The sequence below is a fragment of the Pantherophis guttatus genome, chromosome 8 (genome assembly GCF_059756535.1).
Source record: "Pantherophis guttatus breed Tessera chromosome 8, ASM5975653v1, whole genome shotgun sequence".
Classification (NCBI taxonomy): Eukaryota; Metazoa; Chordata; class Lepidosauria; order Squamata; family Colubridae; genus Pantherophis; species Pantherophis guttatus.
In genome coordinates, this window is record NC_142070.1 from 71,760,300 (window position 1) to 71,776,324 (window position 16,025).

The following is a 16,025-nucleotide window of genomic DNA, read 5'->3' on the forward strand; positions in this document are numbered from 1 at the left end:
CTGTTGGCTGTGGCTTCCAGGGATATGTACAGAATTAAACTGTTTCATGTGGGTCCGAGCTCGCGTAACATCCCTTAGGCTCTTAAAGATCTCATTCACTGCAGCCGTGGCTTTTTGAAATGTAACCTTGGTGGAAGACTCACAACCTGAAACAAGGGAAGATGAGTTAGCGGGGAAAATTGTTTAAGGCTGGCACGTTCCTACAACTTGAGGTTTTCTTTGTTCTCCTGCTGGGGTCTGGCAAACTTGCCAAATGCCGTAAAAAAAAAAAAAAAGCAATCAATTTGAACGCCACATTTGATATGTTACAGGAGAGGATAAAAACAACTCTCTTAACTTAGTCTAGAGTTTTTAAAGACTCACCAGTTTATGTTATTCAGCTACAAATAAAATAAAATAAATCGAAATCTAGTTATACGAGACATGATGAGTTTTTACACAAAAGGCATTTTGGTTTTCTTTATACTCCAGTTTATAAAACTGTCACACAAATATTCATAAGGTCTTTCTGTCTCATTTTTGCATCTGCCACTGATTTTTTTTTTTTTAAAAAAACCTACCCAGATAGCTGAACATATAGTTAAATATGTGTTGGTTACAGAGGTGGGGTTTCAGCAGGTTTTGACCAGTTCTGGAGAACCGGTAGCAGAAATTTTGAGTAGTTTTTTTTTTAAAATTTGATTTATATGCCGTCCTTCTCCGGAGACTCAGGGCGGCTTACAATGCGTTAAGCAATAGCCTTCATATTTTTTGTATATTTTTATACAAAGTCATCTTATTGCCCCCACAAACTGGGTCCTCATTTAACCTACCTTAGAAAGGATGGAAGGCTGAGTCAATCTTGAGCCTGGTAAGATTCGAACCTGCAGTTCAGAGAACCAGTAGTAAAAATTCTGACTGGCCCTGCCAGTCAGAATTTTCTGCCTCCCAATTCCCAGCTGATCAGGAGGAAATGGGGATTTTGCAGTAACCTTCCCCTGCCACGCCCACCAAGCCATGCCACGCCCACCAAGCCACGCCCACAGAACCGGTAGTAAAAAAATTTGAAACCCACTACTGGTTGGTTAATGAATTTTCCCACAAAGTAAGAATGACCAAAGTATTTTGCTTTGAATAGGTGTATTAGACTAGAGCATATATTGCAATGAGAAGTGCAACTTATTTATTTATTTATTATTTAAATTTCTATACCGCCCTTCTCCAGAATAGGACTCAGGGCGGTGAACAGCCAGAATAAAAAACAATACATACAAAATTTAAAAACAATTTAAAATAATTAAATATTATTGGCCGTAAATTAAAATAACCCAATTTAAAATCAATTTAAAATTAACTCAAGCCAGCCCCGCTAGTTGAAATAAATGGGTTTTCAGGGCCCGACGAAAAATCCGGAGGTCTGTTATTGTACTTATCTCCGGGGGGAGGTTGTTCCAGAGGGTGGGCGCCGCCACAGAGAAGGCTCTCCCCCTGGGGGTCGTCAGCCGACATTGTCTGGCGGACGGCACCCTGAGGAGGCCCACTCTGTGCGAGCGTACTGGCCGGTGGGAGGCTATTGGTGGCAGAAGGCGGTCTCGTAAGTAGACACACCAATTTGGTGAAAGGGGATCTGTGCAAAATCTCATGAGATTTACAAACGCTAAAAGCATGGCTTTCCCGTGCCAGAGCTTGGCTTCAATTCTTACTTGCCGATGTATTTACAGGTCTCTTTTTTAGGGCTTTAAAACCTGCCCCATTGAATTGCACTTAAGAAATAAGATAACTGATTAGTCATTGCTGGTAATTTTGCAAAGACACCAGGACGTATCTGAAGTAGCCTGCAACGTTATGTTTTTAAGAGCAAGGTTCAAAAAACATGAACCCTATTACGACTCCCCATGCCTTGAAACTGAATTTTCACAGAGCAGGAATGAAAGGTTTTGAGTTTCGAAAGAACATTAGAAAGGCCTTTTACTTGAAGCCGAAACAATTTTGAAAAGGTAACACAGATTCAAGGATTGTACTGGCTTTCATGACAATTCTAATGTTATTTTCTGAAAACCATAGTTATTGCAAGTTCCGAGGCTTCTTTGTATCAATCAATTAAGACTATAGAACATATATATATAGGTCTTTGGTTATTCGGGTCTTCTCCCACGTAAAATTGGAAGTGTCTTGGCGACGTTTCGACGAAGTCTCATTCGTCATCTTCAGGCTGGTGTTCTCGGCTTCGTGCTTCCAGGAGCAAAGACCCGAATAACCAAAGACCTACATACAAACACCTGCGAAAACCTGAGAAAACATATATATATATATATGTCCTTCTTCTTTATACAAAACTAGCTGGATGCCTGTGCTTCGCTATGAAACTATGTGCTCAGGCTTGATAACTTGACACTTACAGTGAAACTTAATGTAGAATGTGTAACTCAGTAGCATCAGAGTGTGTTAATATAATGCAACTGGCAGTTGGAACAGGCTTTGTGTGCGCTGCGTTCTTTGGGGTCCATAGCTGGGGCAGAACATGAACTCAGAACCTTACGTCAGTCAGTGAATAAAGTGAGCCAATCAGTGTCCCCTCCAACTGGCCAAAAACATTGGCTGTTTTGTAAAATGAACCACAATTAAAACATGAGTTGTTATGCTAGGAAAGCTCCCTGGCTGCCTAGACACATTTTGAATGTTTTTTTTTTTCCCCATCTAAATTTCCATGGAAAGCTGAGGTGGTAGCATGGCATTATAGTGATGGAACCTCATGGTTTTCCATACAGCATTTAGTGTGGCTGGAGATTTTATATGTAAGTCTCTGTTTTTCATAGGAAGTGGGGTGGGGAGAAGGAAGATTAGGAAAGAGGCTGAAGCAAAGTTTGGTGCATCCTGCTCATATCAGTAGGGAAGAGCCAGCTTTGTTGCAAGAAAGAGCCTTGGTAGTACAGGGGTTTAAGGCACCCTGTTATTAAGCTGGTTATTAAGACCAGCTGCCTGCAATTACTGCAGGGTTCGAATCTCGCCAAGGCTCAAGGTTGACTCAGCCTTCCATCCTTTCTAAGGTAGGTGAAATGAGGACCCAGTTTGTGGGGGCAATAAGCTGACTTTGTATAAATATACAAAAGGATGAAGGCTATTGCTGAGCACATTGTAAGCTGCCCTGAGTCTTCGGAGAAGGGCGGCATATAAATCAAATTAAAAAAATAATAATTATGGATTTGATTAGAAAAGTATCAAGATGGGTTCATTGATAATCTACAGACGGGGAGGTTGAACAACTAGCTTCGTGGGGCGACCGGAACAATCTGGAACAGAACACACTCAAAACCGTAGAAACGGTGGTAGACTTTAGGAGAAACCCTTCCATACTTCCACCTCTTACAATACTAGACAGCACAGTATCAACAGTAGAGACCTTCAAATTTCTAGGTTCTACCATATGCAAGATCTAAAATGGACAGCTAACATCAAGGAGGAGGCTCAGCGGCCTGAGATGGTCGGCCAGTTCCAGGCCATGATGCAGTCCCACTGGAAAGAGGCCCTCCGGTTTTGCCACCAGTGACGCTTCCTTCCAGCCTTCACCCAAAGCCCCTCACCAGGAGGCTGAAACAGACCCCAAGTCGGAATTTCTGCCCCCCTCCGACCCACACAAAAAGACCCCAAAGGGGGAGACTCTCTGCAGCAACACAAACGTTCATTGCATGTATCCAGCCCAGAGGCCGTAGTTTGAGGACCCTTGATTTAGTGCAATATAGAAAATGCAAATAATTTTTCTGCGGACCCACCAAAATTTTCTCACGGACCACCAGTGGTCCACCGACCACCAGTTGGTGACTGCTGCTCTAGTCCACCATTCCCACTTTCAATTCAGAAACAGAGTACAGAGTGCAGATCTTGCCAACCACTAAGAAAATGGGGGTCTGGATGGGGAGAAACAGGCTTCGACTCAACCCTTCCAAGACCGAGTGGCTGTGGCTGCCGGCGTCCCGGTATAGCCAGCTGACGCCCATTGCTGGTTATTGGGGGCGAATCATTGGCCCCCACGGAAGGGGCCCGCAACTTGGGCGTCCTCCTGGACGCACGGCTGTCCTTAGAAGGGCATATGATGGCCGTGGCCAGGGGGGCTTTTTATCAGGTTCGCCTGATACGCCAGTTGCGCCCCTTTCTGGATCGGGACTCCCTACGCACAGTCACTCAAGCACTCGTCACTTCTCGTCTGGACTATTGTAACGCTCTCTACATGGGGCTCCCCTTGGGGTACACCCGGAGGCTCCAACTGGTGCAGAATGCAGCCGCGTGGGGGATTATGGGAGCGACTGGGCGCTCCCATGTGACTCCTCTCCTGCGCGAGTTGCATTGGCTTCTGGTGGACTTCCGGGTGCGCTTCAAGGTGTTGGTGATCACCTTTAAAGCGCTCCATGGCTTAGGGCCAGAGTACTTACGGGACCGCCTTCTGCCACCAATAGCCTCCCACCGGCCAGTTCGCTCCCACAGAGAGGGCCTCCTCAGGGTCCCGTTGGCTAGACAATGCCGGCTGGCGACCCCCAGGAGGAGAGCCTTCTCTGTGGTGGCACCTACCCTTTGGAACAATCTACCCCCAGAGATACGAGTGATCTCCGACCTCCGGACCTTTCGTCGGGCCCTAAAAACTCATCTCTTTCAGTTAACCGGTCTCTCTTGATTTTATGGTTGGTTTTAAATTTTGATATGGATTTTAAATTGATAATTTTAAACTATGGGCCAAATTTAATTATTTTAAATCTATTTTTAATCGTACTTATGTATAAATGTTTTTATTTTGGCTGTTCACCGCCCTGAGTCCGAAAGGAGAAGGGCGGTATAGAAATTCGAATAATAAATAAATAAATAAATAAATAAATAAATAAATAAATAAATAAATAAATAAATAAATAAATAAATAAATAAATAAATAAATAAATAAAATCCAACACAGTACAGATAATTAAAGTGTATTCACCGGTATGTTTTTAAAAAGGGCCAGTAACCAGTGGTTGGGCTGCCATTTTGTTGAGTATCATCACTTCTCCTGTCGCCATACCAACCACCCAAGTATTTATATAGCAACTGCAGGATGAGGAGGAGGAAGTGTTAAAATAGCGCCGCGTGGGGATAAATTTCTGCCATTAGTTCTAACTCATGACATTTTTTAAACTAAGAAGACTAAAATGTTCAGACTGCCCAGGACCTTGGCAATCTACTGAATCATTTATCAGGACAAAAACAGAACTGCTTCCATTCAGCAACAGGAACAGCAGGAGGCGGCTTCGGCTAGTTTGAACGAGCCTTGGAAAACAAAGTCAGAACATTTCTGGTCTCTTCGTAACAATGCTATATAAGTGTTTATTTGAACTTTTATAGATGCCATAACTCTCTCCTGTTATTTTTTTTTACTTTGGAGAGCTGAGTTGAAAATGCTCTTTTCAAGAAGGAATAAATTCACTATCACTGCAACCTGTGGGTTGTGTAAATATAAAATCAGTCTCTTGTTGATACATACATACATACATACATACATACATACATACATACATGAGTGCAAAAGTTGGCTTGAAACTCAACATTAAGAAAACTAAGATTGTGGCATCCGGCCCTCTCAATTCCTGGCAAATAGATGGGGAAGAAATGGTGGTAGTGACAGATTTTATTTTCCTGGGCTCCAAGATCACAGCAGATGGGGACTGCAGCCAAAAAATTAAAAGATGCTTGCTCCTGGGGAGGAAAGCTATGGCAAATCTAGACAGCATTCAAAAAAGCAGAGATATCACCCTACCAACAAAAGTACGTATAGTCAAGGCTATGGTTTTCCCAGTTGCAATGTATGGCTGTGAAAGTTGGACCATAAGGAAGGCTGAGCGCCAAAGAATTGAGGCCTTTGAATTCTGGTGCTGGAGAAGACTCCCGCGAGTCCCTTGGACTGCTCAACCGGTCGGTCCTAGAGGAGATCAACCCTGACTGCTCTTTAGAAGGCCAGATCCTGAAGATGAAACTCAAATACTTTGGCCAGCTAATGAGAAGGAAGGACTCACTGGAGAAGAGCCTCATGCTGGGAATGATGGAGGGCAAAAGAAAAAGGGGACGGCAGAGAATGAGGTGGCTGGATGGAGTCACTGAAGCAGTCGGCGTGAACTTAAATGGATTCCAGAGGATGGTAGAGGACAGGAAGGCCTGGAGGAACGTTGCCCATGGGGTCACAATGGGTCGGTTGATCCTGATTTTCTGGAATTATTCTAATACATCTGTATGCTATGGATGGATATACTGCAGTTCTAGAACTGAAGAAACTTCTTGGATGAGGAGCGAAAAGTTTTCAAAGAAAAAAAACCCAAGGAAGTCCAGTTGCCTTTTAGAAAAAGCACCTTTGGGTTTTATCCTACCAATAGGCATAAAAACTAATTCCCCAAATGAATAGTTTCATGATATTTAACAATAAAAATCAAGGAAGCAGAACCCAATAAATCCAAAACATGTTTTAATCCCAATATTTATTCCATCAGAAATTCCCTATATAACCAGCCCAAAGATTATCACTATTTTAAAAATGACCACAAAGTATCGCTCATTTACGGTATACATAAGGATCCACAGAGCTCCAAAAATCTGAAACCTAACATTGGTTTCACTCTAATCCCAATTTAAAAAAAAAAATAAATGAAAACTTAAAAATTATCCTGAAAGCGTCTCCATTGATAATATGATTCTACATCTACGATTAAGCATAAAAACTCTACTACAGACCTCAAGGAAGTTAACTCTAACGTCACCCTAATTGCAATGCAAATCTCTAACACTAAAAAGTTATCTTATTTTTTCTCTCAAAAAGATGATTGGGGTGGAGGAGAGGAGTCAAATGCATTGGGTACTACGGAAGATCAGTCAAAAATAGGCTGATTTTTGTTTGGACAAGAATGGACAGATTTCGGAAGATGGGCATGTTTGTTGGAATGTTGGATTGTGCTCTCCAGTCAATTCAAGTTGATGCATGGGGAGAATGGATTGGCAGCCTTCCAGTGATAGGGACACTGGCCTCCACATAGGCACCTGGTTCTATTTGGTATATTTTTACTGGTACTGGGGAGGTAAAAGTCTGGCTCATCATGATCACAGAGGACTGTCCAAAGCTGTACGATCACTTAAACATGAGCTAGCAGTGTGCAGCAGTAGCAAAAAAACCTAATACATTAACAGAGTTGGAAGAGACCTTGTAGGACATCTAGTCCAACCTCCCACCCAAGCAGGAGACCTTACACCCATGATAGCGAACCTATGGCACGCGTGCCACAGGTGGCACACGGAGCCATATCGGTGGGCACACAAGCTCAGGTCCGGCTCGCTGATTTTCAGGCCTTCTGGGTCCACCAGTCGGCAAACAGGCCATTTCCAGCCTCCGGAGGGCCTCCAGGGGAGTGGGGAAGGTCGTTTTTGCCCTCCCCAGGCTCCTAGAAAGGCTCTGGAGCCTGGGGAGAGTGAAAAACGGGTCTACCGGACCCACTGTGCCATCACGTGCCAAAAACGGGGGGAGCATGGGGGGTGGTCACGTGCACATGTGTGTGGGGGACAGGGCGCATAGAATTATGGGTGTCGGCACGCACACGCGTGACCCACCCACGTTCCCCTCGCTTTTGGCACGCGATGGCAAAAAGGTTAGCCATCACTGCCTTACACCATTTCTGACAAAGGGCAGTCCAGTCTCTTCTTGAAAACCTCCAGTGATGAAGCTCCCACAACTTCTGAAGGCAACTTCTGTTCCACTGGTCGATTGCCCTCACTGTCAGAAAATTTCTCCTTATTTCCAGGTTGAATCTCTCCTTGTTCAGTTGCCATCCATTATTCCTTGTCTGGCCTTCAGGTGCCTTGAAAAATAGGTTGATATCCTCTTCTTTGTGGCAGGTACTCAAATATTGTAATACTGCTATCATGTCACCCCTGGTCCTTCCCTTCACTAGACTAGCCATGCCCAGTTCCTGCAACCGTTCTTCATACGTTTTAGCCTCCAGGTCCCTAATCATCTTTGTTGCTTTCCTCTGCACTATTTCCAACGTCTGCTTAGTGCTCTTACTCAACTCACCAACTTAGGAGCAATAAACATTCAGTAGCGTCTCTTATTTCTTTGGTTCCTGTGGTTACATCAGGTTAAAACTCACCACTTTAGAGTATTTTCATGGAAAACGAAGGAGATGTATAAACAATAACCTAATAAAATTGTTCAGCTTAGTCACATGTTCCAATTAGATGAAACAAAAGCAAAAACATTTCTCTAAATGGCCTGCCAGAAAAACCTTGGAACTATTTCTAGAAATCCTTTACCCCCGAATATGCACCAGATTTGGGCAGGATTATTTGACAGTTTTACTGAAAATAGACAAATTTCTTTTTTTTTTAAAAAAAAAAACCTGAATTACAAATTCTGCTGTTGTTTAAATGTTGCTATGGTTGAATACGCGTGTTTTTACTCTGCTATTTGAAGATAAATAATTCAGAACTCTTAATTCTTTTCGGTTTCTCTCTGGAGTCTCGGTGGTTTCCAGGGCTTTATAAGAGATACAAATATAGAACATATCAAAGTCTGAATGGCGCAGGATTCTCTCAAAATTCATTTCCCATCAAGCATACCCATTTCTCCATTCCCTGCACACTTGAAACAATACCGATCCTCACAACATACTCATTGGTAATATCAAAATTAAGACAAGTTATTGTCTTAATTTATTGACAGTTAATAACTGTCTGGTTTGGTTCTGCAACCCAACAAGACAAGACACAGACTTCAGAGGATAATTAGAACTGCAGAAAAAACAATGGCTGCCAACCTGCCTTCCATTGAGGACCTGTCTACTGCACGAGCCAAAAAGAGGGCTGTGAAAATAATTACAGACCCCTTGCATTCTGGACATAAACTGTTTCAACTCCTACCCTCAAAACGACACTATAGAGCACTGCACACCAGAACAACTAGACACAAGGACAGTTTTTTCCCGAACGCCATCACTCTGCTAAACAAATAATTCCCTCAACACTGTCAAACTATTCACTAAGTCTGCGCTACTATTAATCTTCTCATCTTCCTATCACCCATCTCCTCCGATTTATGACTGTATGACTGTAACTTTGTTGCTGGTATCCTTAAGATTTATATTGACTGTTTCCATATGACTATCATTAAGTGTTGTACCTTATGATTCTTGACGAATGCATCTTTTCTTTTATGTACTCCGAGAGCGTATTCACCAAGACAAATTCCTTGTGTGTCCAATCACACTTGGCCAATAAAGAATTCTATAATTCTAGAGTGTAGGAACCACTTTCTCTGCATATTAAGGGGTAGCAATGTAGGTATCTATCTTCTTTCAAATGTGACAGCACGCCCTGCATTTACTTGGACTACATTCTTCTTAAACTATGTCATTTCTTTATAATCCATATTTTGTAGCACCGCACTGTTACTTCTCCACATTTAGACCGTGAGAAGGGGAGGCTGATTAACTGGGGACAGAAATGCTTTATGCTGTTTTCAAAACTGAATCTTTGGATGAGCCAGGGATGAATTCTATCTTTTAAGTCAGATTCCGTAGATCTTGGTTCATACTAAAATCAAAGGGTGAAGGGCAGTGGTGAAATCCAAATTGTTTTTACTACCGGTTCTGTGGGCGTGGCTTGGTGGGCGTGGCAGGGGAAGGATACAGCAAAACCTTCATTCCCACCCCATTCCTGGGGGGAAGGATATTGCAAAATCTCCATTCCCTCCCCACTCCAGGGGAAGGATACTGCAAAATATCCATTCCCTCCCCACTCCAGGGGAAGGATACTGCAAAATCTCCATTCCCACCCGACTCCACTGGAAGGATACTCCATTCCCACCCAACTCCAGTGGAAGGATACTGCAAAATCTCCATTCCCTCCCCACTCCAGGGGAAGGATACTGCAAAATCTCCATTCCCACCCCACTCCAGGGGAAGGATACTGCAAAATCTCCATTCCCACCCCACTCCAGGGGAAGGATACTGCAAAATCTCCATTCCCATCTGACTCCAGTGGAAGGATACTGCAAAATCTCCATTCCCTCCCCACTCCAGGGGAAGGATATTCCAAAATCCCCATTCCCTCCCCATTCCTGGGGGAAGGATACTGCAAAGTCTCCATTCCCACCCCACTCAGAAGTGGTATTTGCTGGTTCTCTGAACTACTCAAAATTTCTGCTACCGGTTCTCCAGAACCTGTCAGAACCTGCTGGATTTCACCCCTGGTGAAGGGGCAGAAGCAAACCCATTAGCTCTGCTATCCTTTCTACCTTCCACAACGTACCGTTGACTGCAGGGAAAATCACCAGATCTGCAGGCATTTATAAGCGTAAATCAAAAGCTAAGTTCTTGTCTGCTCAGAGCCTGCCATCAGATCCAGAACTAGGAAGCCACAGAAAATAGCTTATCTGGGAGTTGAAACCCCTACAAAATGAATATCTTTTAAAGCAGGGATGAAAGATGCGTGCATAGTTCTCAAATTCTCTGCCAAGCTCTCATAACCTTACAAAGATGTATATTGTTTTTTAAAAGGCAAGCACTGCTCTACTGCCCTCTAGTGTACATTTGTAAAAAACAAAATGCAAGTGATAGGTAGACTGTTCCATTCTTTTGACGGCGCTAACTTCAGTGATCAAGTATCATGCAAAAAAAGAGAGATGCTTAAATGCAGTCCCACAGCAGAGACCTTCTTTGCAGGTCCTGTTGCTTTCTATTCTGCATTCAGCCACACTGGCCCGATGGAACATAAACACTGTTGGAAGTGCAGAAAAACACAGGGAACCTTCTACCATGCTTGGTGGCTCTGCCCGGTAATTAAGAAATATTGGAACAAGGTAAGGATATGGATAAGAGAAATAACAGATTATGAAATTGAATTAGAACCTGAGATTTTTCTATTAGGCATGATTAAAAAAGAACATTCGAAATGACATAAAATATCTAATACTTCATATAATCATGGCGGCAAGATTAGCACTAGCACAATTTTGGAAAAGCGATCAACTGCCGACTGACCAGGAACTAACACAAAAAATATATACATGCGCAGAAATGGACAAACTAACTTTAGAGTTACAGGATAAGGAGGACTCTAAATATTATGCAATATGGAATAGATGGTACCAATGGATAAACCAGAGGAAAGGAAATGGGTAGAGATGAATTTAGAAGAAATTAATAGAACAAAAACAGCACTGTCAGAGGGATAGAATATGAAATATCTTACTGTATGTTTGTATATATGTACATATAATACACATAATATAGGTATATAGAATAATGGAAATCAGTCAATAGGTGAAGTTTATGCACCGTATATGTAAATTTGTTTCTTGATTGAGAGAAACTTGTATGCTTTAAATGTTTTTTTTTAATAATAAAGTTTTGTTTATAATAATAATAATAATAAAAAAGGAACATAATCAACCAGTCCATATACAAAACATGTAGGATAAAATCAAGATCAAGTGAGGTACTAACACCACTCTATAAAGCCTTAGTAAGACCACACCTAGAATACTGCATCCAATTCTGATCACCACCCTATAAAAAAAGATGTGGAGACTCTAGAAAAAGTGCAGAGAAGAGCAACCAAGATGATTAAGGGACCGGAGGCTAAAACATACTGTTAGGATATAGTTTGAGCCTAACAAGTTGTCCAGGCAATATATGTGTTCTGTGACTTTAATATGAATATGTATTGTGTGATTTTAAAGTTTTACTGCTGTTTCATTGCTTGTGGGGCTAAAGGGCATATAGCTAAGTATTGTAAGAATAAGAAAATGTCTGTTAGGGACAATACTAGACCCAAGAAGGGTTGTAATTTAGCTATATCCAGTTCAACTATTGATGTTAACCAGGATTGTTGGGTTGTTGACTGTGGTGCTTCTCAATCTATTTCTAGAAATAGAAAAAAATGTTCTATTCATTGTAATGCTGAGTCATGCTGTAATTAGTTGTGAACGTATTTAAGAAAGGTACTGTAACGTATTCAGTTGATGATAAGCTACCATAGTGTGTGGAGTTGCTACCATTGTGCTATCATCGGTTGGATGGATCTGCTACCATCGTGGTTTGTGAACCAGAGTGAGTTTGTTATTCTAACCAACTACTGTTTGTGTGGTAAGAAGATTCTTTGTATTACTGGACTGATTTAACTGGCAAAGACTTGGATTGATTTAAAGACGATGAGATTGTTTTTTCACTATAAAGTAAACTTTTGATAAACCAGTTTGCGCATCTCTTATTCATTGCTCTCAGCAACGTTTCTCTGTGCTCTACACTCTGATGGTTGGTAACACAACAACAATATCCTTAACACATACAATGAACGGTTGCAGGAACTGGGCATGGCTAGTCTAATGAAGAGAAGGACCAGGGGGAAACATGATAGCCGTCTTCCAATATTTGAGGGGCTGCTGCAGAGAGGAGGAGGGGGTCAAGCTATTTTCGAAAGCCCCTGAAGGCCAGAGAAGGAATAATGGATGGAAACTGATCAAGGAGAGATTCAATCTGGAAATAAGAAGGAATTTTTTGACAGTGAGCACAATCAACCAAGGGAACAGAAGTTGCCTTCAGACATTGTAGGAGCTTCATCCCTGGAAGCTTTCAAGAAGAGACTGGGCTGCCATCTGTCAGAAATGGTGTAGGGTCTCCTGCTTGGCCTAGATGACCTACAAGATCCCTTCCAACTCTGGTTAATCTGTTAAAAATCAATCAGGACCCTGCATCGGGGGTGGTGGTGGTGGTAAGGCATTGTTCTGAATTTCCCAAAACCCATCAGGAATTCCAGACTTCATCTTGGGAGCCAACTCAGCTGGCTCCCAAAGTTCGAAGCTATGACTTATTTTAATTAGTGAGAAGCCTCCAAGCTAGCAATGAACAGATCCAAGATTGTGGACCGTAGGCTTATCTTGAATCTCTATTACTGTGCAAGCTGGGTCAGCACTTATTTTTGCATTTGCTTTGGCAGGTTTCAAGAATTCAATTTAAGGTTTTTGGAGAAGTCTCAATTAGCAGACCGAATGTCCCTGAAGAAAAGGAGATGGCTTTGCTGAAGAAATTTGGGAGGGGTGGGAGGGGAAAGATGGTGTATTACAGGTAGTCTTCAACTTATAACAGTTCATTTAGTGACTGAAATTACAACAGCACTGAAAAAAGTGACTTATGACTGTTTTTCACACTGAGGACCATTTCAGTGTCTCCATGGTCACATGATCACAATACAGACAATTGGCGACTGACTCATATTTATGACTACTGTAGAGTCCCGGGGTTATGTGATCACCTTTTGATATAATCTGTCACCAGGGAATGAGGTGCCATAAGTATGTTGATGAGACTCAAGTTGACATCTCCATCCCGGTGAGCCAAGTGAGCCAACTCCTGCTCGATGAGCAGGTAGCAGTCATGGCTAGGAGAACCTTTGTACAACTTTGTGTTGTGTGCCAATTGTGTCCTTTCCTGGATTAGGAGTCCTTGCATTCAGTCACTCAAGCCCTGGTCATCTCATGTCTGGACTACTGCAATGCCCTCTACGTGGGGCTACCCTTGAAGGGTATGCTGAAATTTCAGCTGCTGCAGAACAGAGCTGGGTAGACAGTTCTTGGGTCCTCTCGGGCAGGGGTCTCCAACCTTGGCAACTTTAAGACTTGTGGACTTCAACTCCCAGAGTTCATCAGCAAAGCAAAGCTAAGAGCCTTGGTGGCGCAGCAGACTAAAGTGCTGTTAAGTAGCACCAGCTGCCTGCAATTACTGCAAGTTCAAATCTCACCAGGCTCAAGGTTGACTCAGCCTTCCATCCTTCCGAGGTAGGTAAAATGAGGACCCGGATTGTGGGGGCAATAAGATGACTTTGTATAAAATAGAACACCGCTTGGGGGGGGGGGGGCGAAAGCCCTGAGTCTCCGGAGAAGGGCGGCATATAAATCGAACCAATAAATAAATAAGTAAGTAAGTAAGTAAGTAAGTTAGTTAGTTAGTTAGTTAGTTAGTTAGTTAGTTGGGAGTTAGTATGAGATGATCATACTAACATTTCTTTTTTTTTAAAAAAAATATTTTTATTAATAATAAAAAAAACAAACCAACATAAATACATTAAAACAACATACAAAACGGACAAACATCAATTCAGTCCAATGACTGACTCTTAGAAGTTACTACAACGGTGGGTTATTTTCATATTTCTATTTGTATCTATATCTACATTCACATGTTTACATGGTTATATATGTATATATATATAATTGACTCCTTGTTTACTTCTATGCATTTCTATTGAATAGTCGAAAATTATCTTTATATTCCTATTTTCCTCCAGCCAGCTGTACCATCTTTGCCATACTAAATAGTAATCAGTATCGTCTTTCTTTTGTATTTCTTTTGTGAGCTTATCCCATAAAATCTCTTCTCCCATAATACAAATTGTGATCTCCGCTGCCTGGACATAAATCCTGCAATTCTGAGACGACAGGAATGAATAAAGTTTATGACAAATAAAAACAAAATGCAATGATTAAACTTCCTTAGTGTGATAAAATAAATAACCTTACTTCTTCCTTTTAATTCCCACATAGATCGTGATCCCTCGTGGTACTTTTTGGGAAATCAAAGCACAGAGAACACAAAGCTACGACACCAGTTTCTTATCCCATATATTTGAGATTCAAACTGCAAAAAGAGCCTTGATAGTACAGTGGTTTAGTGCACCCTGTTATTAACACAGCTGCCTGCAATTTCTGCTGGTTCAAATCTCTCCAAGGCTCAAGGTTGACTCAGCCTTCCATCCTTTCTAAGGTAGGTGAAATGAGGACCCAGTTTGTGGGGGCAATAAGCTGACTTTGTATAAATATACAAAAGTATGAAGGCTATTGCTTAACGCACTGTAAGCCGCCCTGAGTCTCCGGAGAAGGGCGGCATATAAATCAAATTTTAAAAAAAGAAAGAAAGAGAAGGAAGGAAGGAAGGAAGGAAGGAAGGAAGGAAGGAAGGAAGGAAGGAAGGAAGAAAGAAGCTGACTTTGTATAAATATACAAAAAGGATGAAGGCTATTGCTTAACGCACTGTAAGCCGCCCTGAGTCTCCGGAGAAGGGCGGCATATAAATCAAATTTAAAAAAAAAAAAAAATACAAAGAACTTCTACATTTACCAGTGTTTAACAGGGGCAACAATAGGGAAATTTTGGGCCGAAATTATTTAATTGTTTTTTAAACTGTTTTTAAATTTTATATGCTATGTTTTATCTCGGCTGTACACCGCCCTGAGTCCCGCAGGAGAAGGGCGGTATAAAAAATAAAATAAATAAAAATAAATAAATAAAATAAATGGGTGGGGTAGACACAGTAATGCAATCCAAGTCCACCGCCCTCCACTCTGACTGTCTCTCTTCCTCTGGTGATGTCCTAATTGCCAGCAAGACTTTACTCACCCTTATCAGAAGCCTCCTTCCTAAGCCAACTTTACCCAGTCTTTAGCCACAAAGACTGTAGGATTAGGGGGCATGAACAAATCTGGAAGATATCAGGTCGGAGATGAGTAAAATCAAAACACAAGCTGTTTTTCAAAGAGATGGGAAGGAGAGGCAAGGTGAAAGTGGAGTAGGTAAGCTAAACTCTCATTCTAAGAGCTGTGGTGGCGCAGTGGTTAGAATGCAGTACTGCAGGCTATCTCACTGCTCACTCCAGTTCGATCCTGACCAGCTCAAGGTTGACTCAGCCTTCCATCCTTTCAAAGGTAGGTGAAATGAGGACCCAGATTGTGGGGGCAATAAGCTGACTTTGTATAAATATACAAAATGATGAAGGCTATTGCTGAGCACATTATAAGCCGCCCTGAGTCTCCGGAGAAAGGCGGCATATAAATTAAAGCAAAAAAAAAAAAAAAAAAAATGAAGACCCAGATTGTTGGGGGCAATAGGCTGACTCTGAAAAACCGCTTACAGAGGGCTATAAAGCACTGTGAAGCGGTATATAAGTCTACATATTGCTATTCCCACCTTTACAAACCATGATTTATTTATGCAGGTT

The 16,025-nt window shown here is 41.9% G+C and overlaps 1 protein-coding gene across 3 annotated transcripts in view; it reads right to left on the minus strand.

Annotated features, from left to right (window-relative positions):
* SCFD2 (sec1 family domain containing 2) overlaps positions 1-16,025 on the minus strand; it is a 223,923-nt gene that overhangs the window by 88,537 nt on the left and 119,361 nt on the right. For all 3 annotated transcript variants that reach the window (XM_087875321.1, XM_087875322.1, XM_087875320.1), the window contains exon 6: positions 1-146. In XM_087875321.1, the coding sequence (XP_087731447.1) occupies positions 1-146 (146 nt within the window). The remainder of the gene's footprint in view (positions 147-16,025) is intronic.